This window comes from Leucopleurus acutus, assembly GCF_964270905.1.
Source record: "Leucopleurus acutus genome assembly, chromosome: 2".
In the NCBI taxonomy this organism is placed as follows: Eukaryota; Metazoa; Chordata; class Mammalia; order Artiodactyla; family Delphinidae; genus Leucopleurus; species Leucopleurus acutus.
The window spans coordinates 96,560,601-96,580,921 of record NC_139143.1 but is presented as its reverse complement, the minus strand read 5'-3'; the positions used below and the strand labels follow the sequence as shown (position 1 = coordinate 96,580,921).

The following is a 20,321-nucleotide window of genomic DNA, read 5'->3' as shown; positions in this document are numbered from 1 at the left end:
TTCCATCTCAGCTGACCCTGAAATCAGAGACAAGCCCAGGGGATGTGACATCCGTCATGAGGCCCCAACAGAGCCTGCTATGAGGGACTTGTCCAAGGTCAAGAAAATCAGTGAGCTGGGCCTAGGAGCAGGGCTCACCAAGCAAGAATAACAGGAGGTTTCTGTGTATGTAACTGACTGTGCACCATCGGACACAGACATAAAATCACAGACACATCTCTCTCCCTGTCTCATACACACACTCAGACATTTGACCCTTAGCATTCGCAAGGACTATGGAAATGAACAAAGACCAAAGGAGGAAAGCAGAGACTATTTATTCTGAGCTTACTATTGCAAGGGAGTCAGCCACCAGCCTTGGGTTTTGGCAGGGACACAAAGGCAGGCAGAAGAGTGGGAAAGCTCTATAGTGGGAAAAAGAAGGCTTCAGGCGTGCCCTGTTTGGAGACCGCTGGCTGAGGGAAGCTGTAGGTGAGCCGACAGGGGGCATCCTGTGTGATTGGCTAGGGGAGTATATTTGACTTTCTCTGGCTGGTCAAAAATTAGGGAAGCTGTTCATTATTAATCCAGTCCTGGGCATCTGGAGCTGATTGTTTATGCAGGTTATCGTTGGGCTTCTTGGACTATTGCTAGAGACAGCAAGCACGCTTCCTACAAGCCTGACTTCTAACCGGCTTCCTGGGCCAGTTACTCTAGGTAAGGGGTGAGTTCCTGGGCTGGTGGCTTCAGATATTGGGGGTCAGAGTTCTCTTTTTATATATGGTCTGGCCACTGCCCATTTGTATATTCAGTCTCTTAGGATCTTAAAAGCTACCAAAGGCAAGAATTGTCTCTGCCTCTCTCCCAGACAGTAAGCCGTGTTCCTGTTTTGAACACATCTGGAAACAAGAGGCTCCCTGCCTCTGTGCATCTCATATCTCTACCTGCTGGAATCGACTTCCTTGTCCTGGGCTCAAACCTTCTCCCAGTAACTTCACACTGTCATCCCGCTTCTCGCCCTCTGGAGCAACGCAGAGCGAGCTTCAGCCACCTTCCTTCTAGCAGCCTTTCTCCTACGTAAGAGGCCGTGTAGCATGGTGGTCGGAAGTAGGCGTTTAAAGTCAGGCTTGGGGTCAGATTCCAGCCCTGTGACTTCCATCTGTTTGACTTGGATAATTACCAAGCTTCCATTTTCTCAGCTATGAAGTGGGTAATGATACCTCCTCAGGACTGTGGTAAGCATTAAATCAGGTGATACTGTAGATGGCTCAGTAATGGAGTGCTACTGAGGTCGCCTTCCTGCCTGCTTTTCCAGGCTAGGCACCTAAAGCCCCCTCACCTCTCCCTCACCTGGTTGCTTGGTTGCCATTTCAAGACCTCCCCTAAAACAGCCCACATACCCACTCTGGCTACAAATGGGCCTGTGGTGAGATGGGGAGCCAGCGCAGGTTCTGGGACTCTGCCACCTAGGGCTAGAGGGTCTGGAAGCTGAGGGGTGAGGGTGGTGGGAGAAGGGACAACTCATGGGCTGTCTGGAGAGACAGGTGGTCAGGAGATTAGCAGGCAGCACTTCTGGGTGGGACCCAAGGACTGTAAGGCAGGTGGGGTAGGAAACTGTCCTGCCCATCATCTAACCTTCAAACTCAACTCAGATCCCCACAGTTTGGGAACACAGTCTAAGAGACAAGGGCCCCCAGGCATTCTCCCTAAGTCCAGACCGTGGAGCAAGCCTCTGGGCTCAAGGCCCCTTGCTGTCCTGTCCCTCTTGTGCCCCAGAGTCCCTCGAATATGAACCTCCACGGAGCAGGGAAAGGGCTGGACTGGACAGCAATAAACCTGGCTTTGTGGGTGGGTGGGAGAGCCCCAGAGTGGGACAGGGGAGGGGCCATGGGATGGAATAATGTGGTGGGGCTGGGAGAAGACAGTGGAGCTTATTGATCTCCTCTGTGTCCCTTCTTCAGTCCTTACTGGCTGATCTGCCAGCCTGGCAGTTCCCAAGTGAGCCCGCATCCTGGGTCTGATGCTGGCCAGGCACTGAGGCAGTGCAAGCACGGCTTATGATGGGCGGGCATGGCCGCCTCCTTTCCAGGCTTCTGCCAAACCAACAAGGATTTTCTTTAACAAGAGTCCCAACCCCAAGACCTGAGAAGATGGTCATGTTACTGTCGTTTTCGACTTTAGACCTAAATGACGGGGGTTCCCTCTGGGCTGAGGACCGATGTCCCACTTCCGGGAAAGACATCACAGTTGGCAAGTGTGTTAGCACGCCCTCTCCCTTTGGGCGTCTCAAAAACACGGGAGGGGAGGAGTGAGGGAATCCTGGCTAATGTAAGTGGCAGAGCCAGGATCCAAAACCAGGCTTCTTCGTTCTACACCTCCTTCTCTTCTTCCTCTGCCATAGCTGGATGGAGAGCTTGGGCTCTGCTGCTGTCTTGTGATGTGGCTTCAGGAGATTCCATAACCCTTCTGAGCTGAGCTCCTTCTCTGTGGAGTGAGGAGGTAGGGAGACACTAGGTTGCCTTGGGACTCAGACTTGAGAGTGAAAATGCCAAGTGGTACCTACAGTGGATGCTGGCGAGAGTGCAACGAAAGGCCTCTCCTTCCCATAGCTGGCTTCTCCCGGACGCCGTCGGCCAGCCCGGGCCTATCGTAACTCCGGGCAGTGACACCAGTGTCCTTACAATGCCTGGGACTTTAAGCTCCTATGTAGACCCTGAGGAATCGTGATGGAGGAGTTTAGTCAAAATAATCAGATGCCACCGGGCCCTCAGATTTCCATGAGGAAAAAAGTGTTCCTTTTTCTTAGAAGAGGTTATGAAATAAACCAACAGGGGCTTCCCTGGTGGCACAGTGGTTAGGAATCCGCCTGCCAATGCAGGGGACACGGGTTCGAGCCCCGGTCTGGGAAGATCCCACATGCGGCGGAGCAGTGAAGCCTGTGCACCACAACTACTGAGCCTGCGCTCTGGAGCCCGCGAGCCACAACTACTGAAGCCCACATGCAGCAACTACTGAAGCCTGTGAGCCTGGAGCCCGTGCTCCACAACAGGAGAAGCCACCGCAATGAGAGGGCCGCACACTGCAACGAAGAGTAGCCCCTGCTCACTGCAACTGGAGAAAGCCCGCTTGCAGCAGTGAAGACCCAACCCAGCCAAAAATAAATAAATAAGATAAATAAATTTTAAAAAAGAAAAAGAAATAAACAAACAAACGTAAGCTGTAAATTCCTGGGGCGTCTTCAAGAAGCCAAGATAAATGAGAACTAGTCATCCTGCCTGACCCCTTAGCGGTGAAGCTGGTGGACTATCTGTTTATTTCTGGTCCCCTGGGTTCACTTGCTCTGGACCGTCTGAGAAGCCTGTTCACTTCCCGAGGTGAGGGCAGAGCAATGTCTCTATTCAAACGTGCTCTTCAGAGAGGCCATCTCTGTGGCGATTGCTTGTAGAGGAAATGGGGTGTTTTGATGTGCTGTCGGGTGGCCAGAACCTGGCCGTGTGGGTCCCCATTCCAGGAGCATCCCTGATGGGACCCCCGCTGGAAGAGATGAGGAACAGAAAGAGATGGATAGCCTTTGCGTGAGTGTCTGTGCTAGTTTCCTACGGCTGCCTAACAAGTTGCCCCAAACCTGATGGCTTAAAACAACAGGAATGTATTTTCTCACAGTTCTGGAGGCCAGAAGTCTGAAATCAAGGTGTTGGCAGGGCCATTTGCCCTCCTAGGCTCTGGGGGAGAATCTTCCCTTGCCTCTTCTAGCTGCTGGTAGCTCTTAGCATTCCTTGGCTTGTGATAGCATAACTCCATCTTCACATGGCCTTCTCTTTTCTCCCTAATAAGGACACGTGCCATTGGAGTTAGGACTCACTGGGTAACCCAGGATGATCTCATGTCAAGATCCTCTACTTAATTACATTTGCAAAAACCCTTTTTCCAAATAAGGTCACATTCACAGGTTGGAGTGGGATGGGGTCATGTCTTTTGGGGGCCACCTTTCAACCTGCAATAGTGTCTAAGCACTCTGCCCCGTTGTGTCACGTACTTTTCACAATGCACCTGGGAGGAGGGTATCATTCTCATTTTTCAGAAGAGAAAACTGAGGTTCAGAGAGGTGTGATAACTTGTGCAAGTTTATACCCATCAGTAAGTGGCCGGACTGGGATGGGAACCTAGGGCTTATACACCCAGACAAGAAGGAAGGAGACCAGCATGTGGAAGGTATGGAGGAACAAAGCAGATTGGCCCAAGGAGGAGCTGTGAGCGGTTTTGTGTTGCTGGAAAGGGGAATGTGTGAGGGTGGGGGTGATGGAGATGAAGCTGGAGGGGGAGCAGGGCTGGGCCATTCATACCCTTGGCTGCCGGCCCGAGGAGTTTGGGCTTGATCCTGAGGTTGGTGAGGATTCCTTGGAGAACTTTGAGTGAAGACCAGATCTCTGGGCTGTATGGAAGATGGGTAAGCCTGGAAGGAGGGGGCCAGTCAGGAAGATGTTAGGAGATGCTGGTGGTGAAGACGGAAATGGTGGTAGAGTCTGAGGTCCAGGGGAGGGCTGAGTGACAGGATGACATGACTGATGAAAGCAGGGAAATTCAGGAATCTAGGAAACTCCCAGGTTGGGCCACTGAGTGTGTTGCAGTGTCACTATTGGAGAAGGGAACACAACAGGAAGGATGGGGCGGCGGGCACCCATGCTTTGTAGCTGCGCGAGAGCTTTGAACACCTTCCCTGTGTTCAGTTATGAGTTGATTACTTCCCAGGGTCCTTGCAGAAGGGCACGTGTGGGACCTGCGCCCTGTAACCAGCCCACGTGTGCCTTCCCTTCTGTAGGAACAAAGCAGCAGGAAGAAAGTGGCTCTGCGTGGGGCCTGGATGTCAGCCGATCTGCCCCGGGGGAGACACTTTCCTTGTTAGCCGATTCTGTGGTGTGGTTCTGGGCACTGTTCCTGGATGTGAAGCTCCATCCTGTTTCTCCAGACCCCAAGCCATTCAGTGAACTACTTACTAATCTTTATTAATTCCCTTTTGCTTAAGCCAGCGGACTGATTCTGTTATTTGCAACTAAGAACCCTGAGCAATATGAGTGGGTTTAGGCGTGAGAGTGATAAAGGATGCTGGAGGAAGGGGCATGTGAAAGTGAGGTGCCCGGCTATCAGCGTGTGACATCCAATGGGCTGCTGGCTAGACAGGCAGGAGCTGGGGTGGTCGGGGTGGAGAAAAGTCGGGGGTCATCAGAACGTAGGTGGCTGTGAAGCTCCCTTGGGTGCGGGTGGAGGGACAGGGGGCTAGTGGGAGTGCAGCCCCAGGGCATCTCTGGAGGAGATTGAGAAGGGTGGGGGGACCTGGAGAAAACGATGTCATGAAAAGTAAGAGAAGGATTTAAAGAAAGAGTAGGTGCCTGTGTCAACACCTGCAAGTGAGCCAGATGTGGATTGAAAATGGCGCTTTGTATTTGGCATTTTTTTTGCTTTTTATTATTTTAATTTAAGTTTTTTTCTTTCTTTTCTTTTTTTTTGGCCGTGTGGTATGCAGGATCTTAGTTCCCTGACCAAGGATCAAACCCGCACCCCCTGGATTGGGAGTGCAGAGTCTTAACCGCTGGACCACTGGCGAAATCCCTGTTTATTTTTTTAAAAAAATATTTTATTGAATTAATTAATTTATTTTGGCCGCACCTCATGGCTTGTGGGATCTTAGATGCCCAACCAGGGATTGAACCTGGGCCCTCGGCAGTGAACATGGAGTCTTAACCACTGGACCACCTATTTTTTATCTTTTAATTAAAAAATTTTATTGAAGTATAGTTGACTTAACAATATGGTGTTAATTTCCGCTGTGTATTTGGCATTTAGAGGACAAGGGCAGCTTAGAGGAAGTGGTTTCACTGGTGGGGTAGGAAGAGAAGTGAGGCTGGAGGGGCTGAGGAGGGGAAAGGAGGAGAGGAAGGTGGTCTATCTACCTAGCAGCTCACTGTGTGGGGAAGGAGAGGAACAAGGTGCAAGCTGAAGGAGAGAGCAGGGCCGCATTCAAGGGTAAGTTCAAGGGCAGCGGCTGTGAGCGAGAGCTTGTGATGTGGACAGTGTCAGGGTGACCGCGGGTGATGGGTCCAGGTTGTGGGGTGTTTCTTCTTAGGTACTTGATAGTCTCTGATACATTGTAATCGTGTCTTCCATTTAACTACGTCTTCCAGTTGTAGAATAAAGAGGTCTCGTGATCAGTCATTGGAACCTCAGTTAGACAGTTGGGATGGAAGTAACTTGGTGGGGACTCAAGATTCAAGGACTGATGGGAACCTGGTCCTTGGTTTTAAAAATCCAGCGAGTTCTGAAGATGAGGTAGATGGGGTACAAGTTGTCTGTGGGTTAGGGAGACTCAGGGGCCTAGGATGGAATCTACCTGGATCCGGATCAGGAGCCAGTTCACCTTGTGACCCCTTCTTGTGGGAACAGCCACTAACAGCATTAGTCCTGTTGTTCTGTGTGACCCCAGGCACTGCACTCTGCCTGCTCTAATTGGCCACTTCAGCTGCTTCTGCTTCTTTTTGACAACTTTTCCCCCGAATGTGTCCAGCCTAAGGTCCTAGCTAAGTTTGGCTAGCCTGAACTTATGACCCTGTACCTCACTGAACCTAGTCTCTTCTCTAAGTCTCCTCACTCTGCTTCAGGAGTTTTTAGGTATTTTTGTACTATGGGCACCTTGGAAGCCCATGACTCCCACTTAGAATAGTGTTTTAAAATGTATAAAATAAAATATGTAGGATTAGAAAGAATTATATTGAATATATAAATATATTTAAATATATATATTTATATATATTATATATTATATATATATTTATATTGAATATATAAATATTTATATTAAAAACAAATCTGTGATGTGGTAATACATGTGCTTCTTATTAACATATCAAATAACGCAGTCTAGACTAACAGCTACCATGATTTCAATGTCGTGATGAGCAGAGATATTTTGAGCTACGTGCAACAATAGCCACATGGTATTAAAAGATCTGTGATTTCTCTTGGTGACAAGAACACAGGTACTATGAATACTTCTGTGTGTGTGGCCTATGGTTAGAAGAGAAGAAAGTGTTACAATTCAGTTAGCAGTCAGTGATAATAGGATGCAATTATTTTTTCTGCCCAAGTTCATGGATCCTCTGAATTCTGATCATCAACTGCTTGGGGAGCTGTGACCCCAGGTTAAGAACTTCTGGCCTGGATGCTCCAGTTTCCATTGTTTGATCGCTTATTTCTTTTTTTGGCCACACTGCGTGGCTTGCGGGATCCTAGTTCCCCAGCCAGGGATGGAACCCGTGCCCCCTGCCGTGGAAGCGTGGAGTCCTAACCACGGGACCACCAGCGAAGTCCCTGATGGCTTATTTCTTTCTTCAGTGAGTCAGAGTCAGCTCTTATTTAATCATTAACTACTAACGAACCACTGATAAAGTGATCACATGTGTCACTCTCAGGCAGGAGCAGTATGGCCCCTGGACATGTACTCGCTTTCTAGTTTGCAGAGCCATGGCCTCATGGTAGAGCTGGAAAGGGCCTCGGACCCTCTAGGAGCCAAACTTATCCCATGTAGGAGGGTGAGCGACCTCAGGGACTGTGCCAGGTCAGGGCTACCTGGGCCTGCACCCCCATCCCAGGGCTTTCCTACGCCATAGGCGTTTCCTATGCCCGAGCGAGTGAGTGGCCCTTGCTCAACACACACACACACACACACACACACACACACACACACACACACACACACACGGTTGTATAAACAGTCCCGCAAAATGGTGACACTGGCACCACAGCACTAATGCAGAGAAGCAGGGGCCCGGCCCAGACACGAGGCAGCTCTCTCCTACAAATGCCCACCCGCCTCACTCCCTCTGGCCATGGGGGAGGTGGGAAAGGTTTGCCCAGCACATCTTCTCCCCAGCTTTCCTCTCCCTCAAGGGAGGCAAGTACAGCGTCAACACTTGTCACCATTTCCCCGCTTTCACCACTGTTTTCACCTCTGACCTCCTGCTACCGTCTCCGGTTCCTGCCGGCTTAGCTCAGGGCCCTTCTCTCCTTCCCACTCTCCTTTTCTGCACTACACCTGTCAGCCAAAAAGTAACCCTCATCTGGCTAACACATGTCAAGGGTACTGTTGAAATCCACCTGGCAGAGGACAGGAGAGCTCTCAGTTCCAGAGGGAAATTAGACCCGACGGCCGTGAGCTCCTGGCCCTGACTTGTGGAAAGCTCTCTGTGAAAGTCTGCTTACATGAGTTATTGGGCCCAAAACTCCAAAGCTCCCTGGAGTCTCCTCTGGGGTTTCCACCAAGTCACTGCCTATCCCTCGCCTTCCTCTAATTAAACTGGCTTTTCCTCAAGCACCAGTATTCGAGAGAAATAAAGTGCTTTCAATCAATGTTATTGGTCCTGTTTGCAGCGGTATTTCTTGTTACCATTCTTCATGCCATTGTGAGGGATAATTAGTTTGCGGGGGTTGTGGGGAGCGAGGGAGGGGGTGAGAATGGGAGGGGAGGGCGGAATGGGGGTGCTAGCCTGAGAATCGCTGTCATCTAACGTTGTGTCTTGGGATGTGACCTGTGTGAGGCAGGCAGTCTGTGTAGGGCGTCCTGAGCGTGCAGGGCTGCCTCTGTGCCCCCTCCCAGCGCCCGGCACCATGCCGCCTTCTCCCTCGGTAAGTTGCTGGCAGGTGGTGGTGTCTTGGTTCTCCTGTCGTGTGCCTGGCTCAGTGCCATGGTGTACGGATGGGCTGTAGACACTTGTCATTTTGATTCTCACCTTGCAGGAAAATTTCATACGAAGGCAGACAGGCCTATCTTTTTACAATAGAAATTGCCAATAGTTGAAAATGCTGCTGTGTGCCAAGCGTTGTGCTGAGAAATTCACAAGCATCATCTCGCTTAACTCTCCAAAAGCAGCCAGAGAGATCCTTCAAAGTGTAAATCACATCCTGCCCCTCCTCTGCTCCAGACACTCCAAGGGCACCCGTCACACTTGTTGTCAGGCCCCTACCATGTCCTACAAGGCTGGTATGGCATGACCCCTGGCTCCTGCTTCAACAGCATCCCCTCCTCTCCCTTCTCCAGTTCACCACACTCCTTACTGCTCCCGGAACTGGCCAAGAAGGGCCTGCCACAGGGCCTTGGCACCGCTTCTTCCCCTCAGGCTCTGCCCAGCTAACTTCTTCACTTCATCAGTCTTCTCAAGTGTCACTTTGGAGAGACCCTCACGCCATCTAAAGCACCACCCGTGTCACGCTCTGTCGTCTTCCCTGCCTTCCTTTTTTTTTTTTTTTTTTTTGCGGTACGCAGGCCTCTCACATTGTGGAGCACAGGCTCCGGACGCGCAGGCTCAGCGGCCATGGCTCACGGGCCCAGCCGCTCCACGGCATGTGGGATCTTCCCAGACCGGGGCACGAACCCATGTCCCCTGCATCAGCAGGCGGACTCTCAACCACTGCGCCACCAGGGAAGCCCCCCCCTTTTTTTTTAGCATCTTTATTGGAGTATAATTGCTTTACAATGTTGTGTTAGTTTCTGTTATATAACAAAGCCTGCCTTCCTTTTTAACAGCACTCCACAAACCTAGCCATGTTATTACAAATCTATTTGTTTATTTGTCTATTACCTGTCTCCCCCACATGAGGGCAGGGACCTTGTTTTGTTCACTGCTCTATTTCCAGCACCAAGAACGGTGCCTTCAATATAGTAGTTGTGAAGAAATATATAGTCAATGAATAAATAATGGACGAATACTCATAAAACCCCATGATGTAAGTGCTACTCTTAACTCCATGTTATAGATGAGAAAACTGAGGCTTAGAGAGATTCTCGCTATTCTCAGGGTCATTAAACTAATGACCCTGGAATAAGAAGTCAACGCCCCAGTCTGTCTCTGGGGTCTTATCTGAGCTGCTGTGCTGGGTCCTCTCTCTTTGCACTCATAAATGCCTGTCAGCGTGTCTATGTGGGAGCCCTATTCCCCTGAGACACTCCAAGAAAAAAGTGTTTGGTGGATGAATCTGTTTAGGAAATAACTACAAGTTGCATTTCTCTGCTTGGTTTTTCAAATGCTTGTTAGCATATGAAAGGCTCTGAAAAATCCTTCAGTAAAAAAGCTAGTTGAACTGTGTAATCAGTGTTTCCCAGAGCTTCAACTGTGGAAATCTTACGTTTATGTATTTCTGTGCATAACACCTATTAGCATATTGGGGGACGTAACTTGGGTGCCAATGGCTTTTATCACTGTGGAGAGAAGCGGGGATTGTCTGGTAAAGGGTCCTGGGAGCTCTCTGGGTCGGCTGGCGTGGGGAGATCTGGGCTAGGTGCTTCCCCACGCAGCAGGAGGGGCCGTGCCCAGAGTCACCTTCCCCAGGACTGGTGTCTGCATCCACGGTGTTTGTTCGCCCTTGGATAAGGCCACTCTCATGCTCAACGCATAAAACAGGAAGGCGCGTGGCTCCTGGTACCTTTTAGCTGCAGCCCAGCCCAAGCACGCTTTTCCACAGGGACCTGTGGCCTGGCTCATCTTCTGCCCTCTGGTTCCTGAGCCTCTCAGAGGGCGATTCCTTGTGAGTTTTTCAGGAACATCAACCCCACAAGCCTGGCCTTGTTTTCTCACTGTCTCATGTCTCCCCATTGGAACTTTAACCTTCTAGGGGACCATGGACACTGCCTTCCCACTGTGTCCTCTCAGCCCCCAGCTCGTGCTGAGCGGACAGTTAAGTGCCCAGATTGTTCTTGTTGGCTTGCGTGTGAGGGAATGATCCTGAGCGTCTGTCACATGGTTTGGCGCAGGGAAGGGTAAATGGCGATGCTGTAAATCCCTTGATTTATTGCCAAAGCCCTCCCCACCCCGCTCCAAGCAGAATAGAAGGATGTCCCAGAGGCAGAGAGTACTGCGGGGTGCGATGCACGGAGCCGACTGGATCTCTGCGTCCTGAGAGAGCAACTGTCACTGCCGCCGATGGTTCATTTATTGGTTTTGGTGGTGATCTGATGTCATTAGGGATTCAGGTCTCATCTCCATCTCTGAGATCATCTGAATAACAGTGTGAAGAGGAAGAGAATAGAGGAGACAGGCATCCACGGGCAGCCTGGATCGGACGGTATAAATCTCTGGGGAGAGCCTGGCCTTCCCAGCTGGCGGGCTTGAGGCTGAGCGGAGCCGGCAGTGTTTGCCATCACCCCAGAGTGACCATGAGAGGTACCACGCGAGTCTCAGTCATGCTCCTCCTCGTGACTGTGTCCGACTGTGCCGTGATCACAGGGGTAAGTCGCCCAATATTCTCTACTCCCTGGGTTTTGGGAGGACGTCAGGGTCTGCACGGGTTGGGAGCCAGGAACCGAACAGGAGGCAAACCAAGGGCGTGAGGAGCCAGCCACCAGACAGCACTTCCGAGAGGCATTTCACAGAATTTTCACGTTAGTTAGACCTCACTCTGCTAAAGGGGATCTGCTTTTGAGAAACTGTGTAAATCAAATTCTGCTCTCAGTGCATTAGGAGAGCATTGCAAATTCTGAAGTTTGGAACTTTGGTCAAAAGAAGATTCCTATTGTGTAATAATGAATTCTTTTAGAAAGTGGATTAGCACCCCCTAATCTATCTTTTGTGTAAACTTTGGTTTTCATGTATGGTCTAGACCACATGTCAAGTGTAATTTACATAGCAAGTTGACTTAAAGGCTGTGACCTTATTTAGCTTCTATTGGGTACGTTTAATCTCTGCTTTCTCTACTCTTAAAGAAAGCCTGTCCTGAAACTCTTTCTTTCCCTTATGGTTTATGTGTTTTCACTCGGTGCCCAGGTCTGATAAGAATAAGGGCGACGCCAACACCTGGCTGAGTGACCCAGAAGCAAGTGTCGGATAACAAGTAGAAATCCGGTCCCACTGTGGGCACACCCGGGCGGGCACATCATGGTATTCGAGACACCCCAACTGTGGTTCTCTCTCAGAAGTTTGGTTTCACCTGGACCTACCCTCACATGGGCACATGTTGTGTGACAGTGGTGGGACAATTCTTACCAAAACGGAAAGTAATGGCTTACCTGAGAGTTTTCCAGATAAAAGCCACCAGAAAAAAAAGAAAAGAGGGACATTCACTTTTGTTTCAACTTCCTCTAACTTTTTACACAGAGAATGGAAATGTAGAGAAAGGCCAAACCATTCCTGGAATTGGATTAATTTTAATGTTCACAGAAAGGGAAATTTCTTTCTTCTCCCTTTTAGAGGAAAAAGACTGAGTTTCAAAGAAGAACAAGTATCAAAGGCAAGCCAAAGCTTTGGAGACCCAGAGCATAAATACAACTGTCAGGGCAGAATCGTACCGAATGAATGTAAACCACCAAAGGCTGTCTTCCTATTGTGTAGCTTGGAGATCAGGAGGGTAAGAGCAGAGGATAGAAGCCGTGGTTACCCCGCCGAGAGGGACGGGTGCAGCGGGTTGACCCTGAGTCTGGCCCGGGATGGGGGAGCGGAGGGGCATGGGAGGCAGGTCTGAGAGATGAGGAAATATCTTCCTAGTAAAGGCTCCAGTTTGACACTTTGCAAAGCACAGAAGGAGAGGAAGCTGCGGTAAGAGGACCCACATGACAGACCCGACCACAGGTAGTTAGAACTGTTCCCTCTGTGCTCCGGGCCTTGCTGCTGCCCTGAGTCTGACCCTCAGGAAGAGGCTGGGTTCTACCATCCCCGCCCTCCCCTGCTCCCAGGACTGTGACCATCCCAAATGCAGGCCTGGGGGGTCCCTCTTCCCAGAGGGCGACAGCGATGCCCCACCTCTCTGGGGGAAGAGTCAGGTGGGGTCTACTCGGCCCTAACCCTGAGCTTTCAGGGACCGGCTGGTGTGTGAGAAGTACCCTCGCTAGGCTGGAGACCGGAGTGGCGAGGTGACTGCCACCTACACCTCCTCTGCGTGACGAGCAGCCCCGGCATCTCCCACCTTCCTCCTGGGGCCGAGCACATTGCGGGTCTTACAGTTCCTGCCTTGCCCCACAGCAGCCAGAGGGCCCTCCATGGCCTTGTGTTGGTAAATAAGAGCCCAAACCCCGCTCCCAATTTTGGCTCAGAAAAGCCGCAAAGCTTCTCTGGAAGTGGAAAGCCTGGGTCTTTCTCCAGTGTGGCCTCCTGTGAGTCTGGAGCCGTTCCGTTCTGTCTTTCCCGATCCAGGCTTTTGTTTAAAGCGGGCTTGTGTGGCTTTACAGACGGCACCTTCCAGGTCACTTAGCCCCTGCTCTGGGAGCCCAGCCCAGAGGGGTCCATCCCTCTCTGGGGGCCAGGCAGGCCAGCAGAGAAGCCCCAGGGGAAACACCTGTCAAGGGGGTGCTGGACCCTCAGATGAGGCTGGGCTTCTAGTGAGGACCGAGGGGGACACCATGGGCAGGGGAGGCACCAGCCCTGAGTGCTGCCAGGTGAGGGCTGGAGAGTCCACATCCACAGAAACTCAGCACTGACCCCCTGGGGTGCAGGCCATTGGGGCCCTCCCCCGCCTGAGGATTTGAATTAATTCAATCCCACCAGCGTCCACCGAGCATCTCCTGGTGCTAGAAAAGCTCCACCTCCTAAGCTCTAGTCCCTCAGAAGAGGACAGCCTCCCTGCCGAGTGACCTCGAAGGAGTTGGGGGCTCCTCCGATCCAGCTCTGCTGCCCAGCTGAGCCCCGAGCACCCTGCCGAGAGAGGCGCGGGGGCAGCATTGCCCTAGGTGTCCCGGGAGGCCGCGGCCTGGGTGCTGTTCCCAGCACCTCTCTCAAGGGCTTTTGGATGTGCGTTGCCTCTGGTTTCTCTGGGATGGGCCTAATGGGCACTAACGACCCCTTTGTCTTCCACCCCGCAGGCCTGCGAGCGGGACGTCCAGTGCGGGGCGGGCACCTGCTGCGCAGTCAGCCTGTGGCTGCGTGGGCTGCGGGTGTGCACCCCACTGGGGTGGGAAGGAGGGGAGTGCTACCCCGGCAGCCACAAGGTACTGCTCACACTTGCTCAGGGCACAAGGCCACGAGCCAGAGCCGGCACTGGACCGCAGTGTTCTGACTCCAGTCTAGGAATATCTCACTGCCTCCTTGCTTTGGGGGTGGCCTGGGGTGCAGTGGGGTCCGAATCACACAGCCTGTTAGACCTGGGGGCTGGGACCCCAGCTCCTCATTTGCTGAAGGGTCCTGGGCATCAGTCACCTCATGCATACAACGAGGGGAGTAGACTGACACGTCTGATGTTTGTTGCTGATCTGATGAATTCCAGCTCTGAGAGGCTCCTGAATGCCCTTTGCTGCACGGCATCCTTCCCTCAAGAACACGACATGGGAAGACTGTAAAATGGGCTCCCAGCCAGGGCCTGGGGTGGGGGAGGGGCAGGGTGAGGCTGGCCAGGCCCCTGGTGCACACACTTTAAGGAGGTTCACCCTTCTGTGCCCCAGGTGCCCAGCGCCTGCCTTGCTCCCTCAGGAGCTCCCAGCAGAGAGGGCACAGAAAGGCCACAAGGCCTTTGCTTCTGAACGTGAGGTGGATGCAGCAGCAACTGTGGGCTTGTACAGCCTTCCCGGGGCTTCCTGTGCTCCAGGACGCCCTTCAAGCCCCTCTGGGGAGCACACCTGCACCCAGGGGCATCCTCCGGCTGTGGTCCTCCCTGGCAGGGCCTGCCTGGGAGTGAGGAGGTGGGGGGAGACAGACGGGACAGAGCACAGTCCTCGTGGTCCTGGGGTGTGTCAGGGGGTTCAGCTGCAGATCTATATTCCCAAAGCAGGCAGCAGAGGTGATACAAGCTAACGCGGAGTGCTTGCTATGTGCCACGCTTCGTATTAAGTGCTCTTTGCAGTTTAAACCTCTTTACGTTTATAGTGTAAACCCCTTTACAACCATAGGTGGTAGCCTCTATTATTAATCCATTTTACAGACAATAAATTGAGGCACAGAGAAGCTAAATAACTTGTCAGTTGCCACACAGCTGGGAAGTGGCAGACCTAGGACTGGAGCCCAGGCTGCCTGACTACCTATGCTCTGAACCTCGCCTATTCATCCCCCTTGAGGAAAGCTCAGTGGTTTCGCCCTCCTCTGGGTGTGAATCACCCGGCAGGGACCACGTCCTGTATAGCTGCATCCCCGGCCCCCAACACGGGATGGAGAGTATAACGGGTGAGCTATAAGTGATATTCGGTTACGGATGTAAGTGTGAGTTTGTGAGTGATCACGTGGGCTGGGTCAGCGAGGGGCCCCGGGGGGGCAGTGTGAGGGCCTGTGGGGTTTTAGGGCTGTGGCTGTTCACAGTGTGTCACAGCCAGATTGCCTGCGTTCAAATCCTGGCTCCTCCACACGTTGGCTGTGTGATTTTGGCACGTTGCTTAGCCACTCTGTGCCTCAGGTTCCTCCTCTGTAAAACTGATTTTGTTGTGCTGGGATGGTGGCAGTGAGACATTGGCCAGGGCTGGGCCGGCCAGAGGCTCCTGCCCTGGGGGCCCATCTCCCTTTGGTGAAGGTGCCACCCTCTTCCCTTCTCTCCCCAGGTCCCTTTCTTCAGAAAACGCCAGCACCACACCTGCCCCTGCCTGCCCAGCCTGCTGTGCTCCAGAGGCCGGGATGGCAGGTACCGCTGCTCCACTGACTTGAAGAACATCAACTTGTAGGAGTTGTCTGGTCTCCGGTCACCCACCGGGCCTCTTCCTGAGCACAGGCTGGGGTGGTCTCTCTTGGACTTTTATTTCTGCCCTGTGGCCCAATCCTGCAACCCACTGCTGTCGCATCGCCACTCCCCACACTGCCTACCTACCCCCCTCCTCCCTAGCGCACACAGGTGCACCCACGAGACACGCGCCACAGGGTGACCTGCAGGGTCCAGGCTGGTGGCTGTGGTCCTGGGAGTAGTCTGTGTGCACTGCTCAGGCTGCCTGAGGGGCTGCTAGTAGCAGGAACATATTCCTTCCTCATGTCTCCGTCTGCCTGCCCTGCCTCTCTCCGTCCTGCACGTACTCCTCTGCCTGAGTCGGTGAGCTCGAGGAAGGCGTGGGGAGCCAGGAGGTCAGTCGGCCTCCAGACGGCTTCTATGGGGCCAGCCTGTGGCCTGCCCCCCGGGCCAGAACTGTGGGCCTCCAAGGCCCCTCGTAGCGCAAGTTACGTTACCCAGCGATGCCCCTAGTCCCACCGCCTCCCCATGAAACGCAGACGGTGGTGGTTCAGTCTAAACCAGCTGTTGACATTTTAGGTGGCAATGAGGGAGTTACCTTCGACAGCTCCTTCCAAGGGTCAAGAGCAGGTCTGTGACCTTGAGGAGGCCTCTGGCATCTGGCCAGCTTGGGGAGGGGTCAGGAGCGGGGGTGGGGCAGGCCGATCACTGATTTCCGACACAGGAGGCAACTACCATCCAGGACCACAGCCAGGCTGCATGTGCCCCGTATCTAAACAAGTCATCTTCTCTAGAGAGTGAGGTCTGCCTGAAGTTCAAAGCAGTTTGTCTGGGCGTTATATCACTGGTCTCCATCTCATCTGAAACACCAGCCTCACTCAGCACCTCACATCTGGTCCCTGCCCGAGGCTTGCCCAGGTCAGCATGCTGATGCCGGAAGCTGTGCACACTGACCACTAGTTGCAGAATAAAAGCATGAAAAAGGGGTGAGTGGCCATGGTGTTCCTGCTGCACTGGTGTGGGGACGTGGGGAGGGGACAGGACTGGGCTGTGTCCAGGTAGGAGAGAGATGCAACTGGAGTTCCTCCACCCAGCTGGGGCAATTTTTTGGAGAAAGTGGATTCAGGGTCTCTTTTAATGAAGGGCTCAAGGCAGCTCAGTGGGCTCTGGGCGGAGAGGGTGTGGTTCAGATGGATTGGATACAGGAGGGGGCCGTGAGCTGGCATCTGGGTGGGAAGACCATTAGTGAGCTCAGGACGGTGGCAGCTCCCTTTTCTGAAATTCAGTCCCTTTTGTTTAGTGTCAAATACTTGATGCCACTCAGTTCACCATGTGTGGGTGAGAAAGTCCATATCAAGGATGGGCTGGTGAGGCCCTGAGCCTGTGTCTGAACCAGGGGCTGGGAATATCTCGGAAGTGCCAGGCTACTATCCCCATGGTGCCTTCTCACCTCAATCCCTAGTCTAGGAAAATGCAAAACATAAGATGAAAACACGAATGAAATATCTAGGAATAAACCTACCTAAGGAGACAAAAAACCTGTATGCAGAAAATTATAAGACACTGATGAAAAATATTAAAGATGACACAAATAGATGGAGAGATATGCCATGTTCTTGGATTGGAAGAATCAACATTGTGAAAATGACTCTACTACCCAAAGCAATCTACAGATTCAATGCAATCCCTATCAAACTACCACTGGCATTTTTCACAGAACTAGAACAAAAAATTTCACAATTTGTATGGAAACACAAAAGATTCCAAATAGCCAAAGCAATCTTCAGAAAGAAAAACAGAGCTGGAGGAATCAGGCTCCCTGACTTCAGACTATACTACAAAATTACAGTAATCAAGAAAGTATGGTACTGGCACAAAAACAGAAATATAGATCAGTGGAACAGGATAGAAAGCCCAGAGATAAACCCATGCACATATGGTCACCTTATCTTTGATAAAGGAGGCAAGAATATACAGTGGAGAAAAGACAGTCTCTTCAATAAGTGGTACTGGGAAAACCGGACAGTTACATGTAAAAGTATAAAATTAGAACACTCCCTAACACCATACACAAAAATAAACTCAAAATGGATTAAAGACCTAAATGTAAGGCCAGACACTATCAAACTCTTAGAGGAAAACATAGGCAGAACACTCTACGACATAAATCACAGCAACATCCTTTTTGACCCACCTCCTAGAGAAATGGAAATAAAAACAAAAATAAACAAATGGGACCTAATGAAACTTAAAAGCTTTTGCACAGCAAAGGAAACCATAAGCAAGACGAAAAGACAGCCCTCAGAATGGGAGAAAATATTTGCAAATGAAGCAACTGACAAAGGATTAATCTCCAAAATTTACAAGCAGCTTATGCAATGTCCATATTGCATATGCAATATCCATATTGCATATATCCAGCTCAATATCCAAAAAACAAACAACCCAGTCCAAAAATGGGCAGAAGGCCTAAATAGACATTTCTCCAAAGAAGATATACAGACTGCCAACAAACACACGAAACAATGCTCAACATCATTAATCATTAGAGAAATGCAAATCAAAACTACAATGAGGTATCATCTCACACTGGTCAGAATGGCCATCACCAAAAAATCTACAAACAATAAATGCTGGAGAGGGTGTGGAGAAAAGGGAACACTCTTGCACTGTTGGTGAGAATGTAAATTGATACAGCCACTATGGAGAACAGTATGGAGCTTCCTTAAAAAACTAAAAATAGAACTACCATACGACCCAGCAATCCCACTACTGGGAATATACCCTGAGAAAACGATAATTCAAAAAGAGACATGTACCAAAATGTTCATTGCAGCTCTATTTACAACAGCCAGGACATGGAAGCAACCTAAGTGTCCATCGACAGATGAATGGATAAAGAAGATGTGGCACACCATATACAATGAAATATTACTCAGCCATAAAAAGAAATGAAATTGAGTTATTTGTAGTGAGGTGGATGGACCTAGTCTGTCATACAGAGTGAAGTAAGTCAGAAAGAGGAAAACAAATACCGTATGCTAACACATATATATGGAATCTAAGGAAAAAAATGGTCATGAAGAACCTAGGGGCAAGACGGGAATAAAGACACAGACCTACTAGAGAATGGACTTGAAGATATGAGGAGGGGGAAGGGTAAGCTGTGACAAAGTGAGAGAGTGGCATGGACATATATACACTACCAAACGTAAAATAGATAGCTAGTGGGAAGCAGCCGCATAGCACAGGGAGATCAGCTCGGTGCTTTGTGACCACCTAGAGGGATGGGATAGGGAGGGTGGGAGGGAGGGAGACGCAAGAGGGAAGAGATATGGGAACATATGTATATGAATAACTGATTCACTTTGTTATAAAGCAGAAACTAACACACCATTGTAAAGCAATTATACTCCAATAAAGTTGTTAAAAAAAAAAAGATGAAAACACGTTGTGACCTTGTGTTTCTCAGAAGCCTCTGAGAAAACTGGTTTCTGAGGTCTAGGGGCTCTTGGCTTCCCTTATTTGCCCTTGACCCTGTCACAGCTCTGCCCAGGGTGTACTCAGGACAGGCTTTACTGCAGGACCCACCCAGCCCGGGCCTGTGCCCCACACAGGACGTGTTCTTCAGTTTGGCTCTGTTGACAGATACTGACTCCTGCTCTGCGGACTTGTCCCCTTCTTCCAGCCCGTGAGTCTCCTTGCCCCTGACTTTAAGGCTCAGGTACTGGCTACAGAGTTCCTTTCCACTTCCAGGAATCCAGTTTGCCCATCCTGTCCTTTGGATCTCCAGGAACTGCTGGCTGCTGCCAGGTCATGCTGTGTGTGAGGCCTTTCCCAGTCCTGCCACCCTCTGCAAGCAGAGCCAGCCTGGGTGGGGCACCGCTGCAGGCTTCAGTGCAGGGAGCGGAGGGGCGGGGTGACTGCAGGCACGAGGGGCACCCCTCTCCATCCCCACAGGGAGCTGGCTGATCTGCAGACCCATGGATGGGCCGAACCTTCCCTTTACACTAACTGGACCGATTCTCACTTTCTGTATCAGAATTTCAAGGAATGGATAATTGGTCTCTGCTCCAGTTCCCCGGTTTTTTTCCTGAAGACTGGAGAGAACACAGGGGAGGCTGGGGAGGCTAAGAAAAGCATATTTGTGAGAATTCTTTATATTCAAGGATATATTCTTCATAAACATAGTTAGAAAAAGAATCAAATTATAAGAATAATACATCCATAATAAGAATATATTCTAGACGAATTAAGAGTTAGAATTAGGTGAAGTAAATGGGCAGCCCTTCAAGATGTGGGTCCCTTTAGTGACAGCCTGACTTCCCCTTATTTGCTGCAACCCTTCCTTCCCAACTGGTGGAGTCTTGTGCCATCTATTGGCTAAAGTGGGGATGGCACAGAAGAGCTGAGGTGGGAAAGATGGAAGCATCAGAACGATGAAACCTCTCAAAGCAGATGGGAACCACTCCCCAGACATTCCAAGTGTTAGATTCAATCAGAGGTTTAGAGGGACAACGTTTCCACCTCTGTAAAGAGGGCTTCCACAGTAAGGAGCGCATGATAAATGCTTAATTGCCCCTTTGGGTCTGGTCCCACCTTACAAACTTCTTTCCTGGAAGCCTCTGTCATCTTCCTGTAAGACATCTCCTCTCACGGCTTCTCCAGGATTAGGAAAGTGGAGGTGGATGGGGGTCAGAGGAAGATGACTGGATGCCCCACTGGCCTGTCTG

General features: G+C 51.0%; 1 protein-coding gene across 1 annotated transcript; it reads left to right on the top strand.

The window, feature by feature from the left end:
- Positions 1 to 11,179: 11,179 nt before the first annotated feature.
- Positions 11,180 to 15,592, top strand: PROK1 (prokineticin 1; the record flags this gene model as incomplete). Its single annotated transcript, XM_082833735.1, has 3 exons — positions 11,180 to 11,251; positions 13,814 to 13,939; positions 15,473 to 15,592. 3 exons carry the CDS (start codon positions 11,180 to 11,182, stop codon positions 15,590 to 15,592), a joined length of 318 nt encoding a protein of 105 aa, XP_082689861.1.
- Positions 15,593 to 20,321: the final 4,729 nt, after the last annotated feature.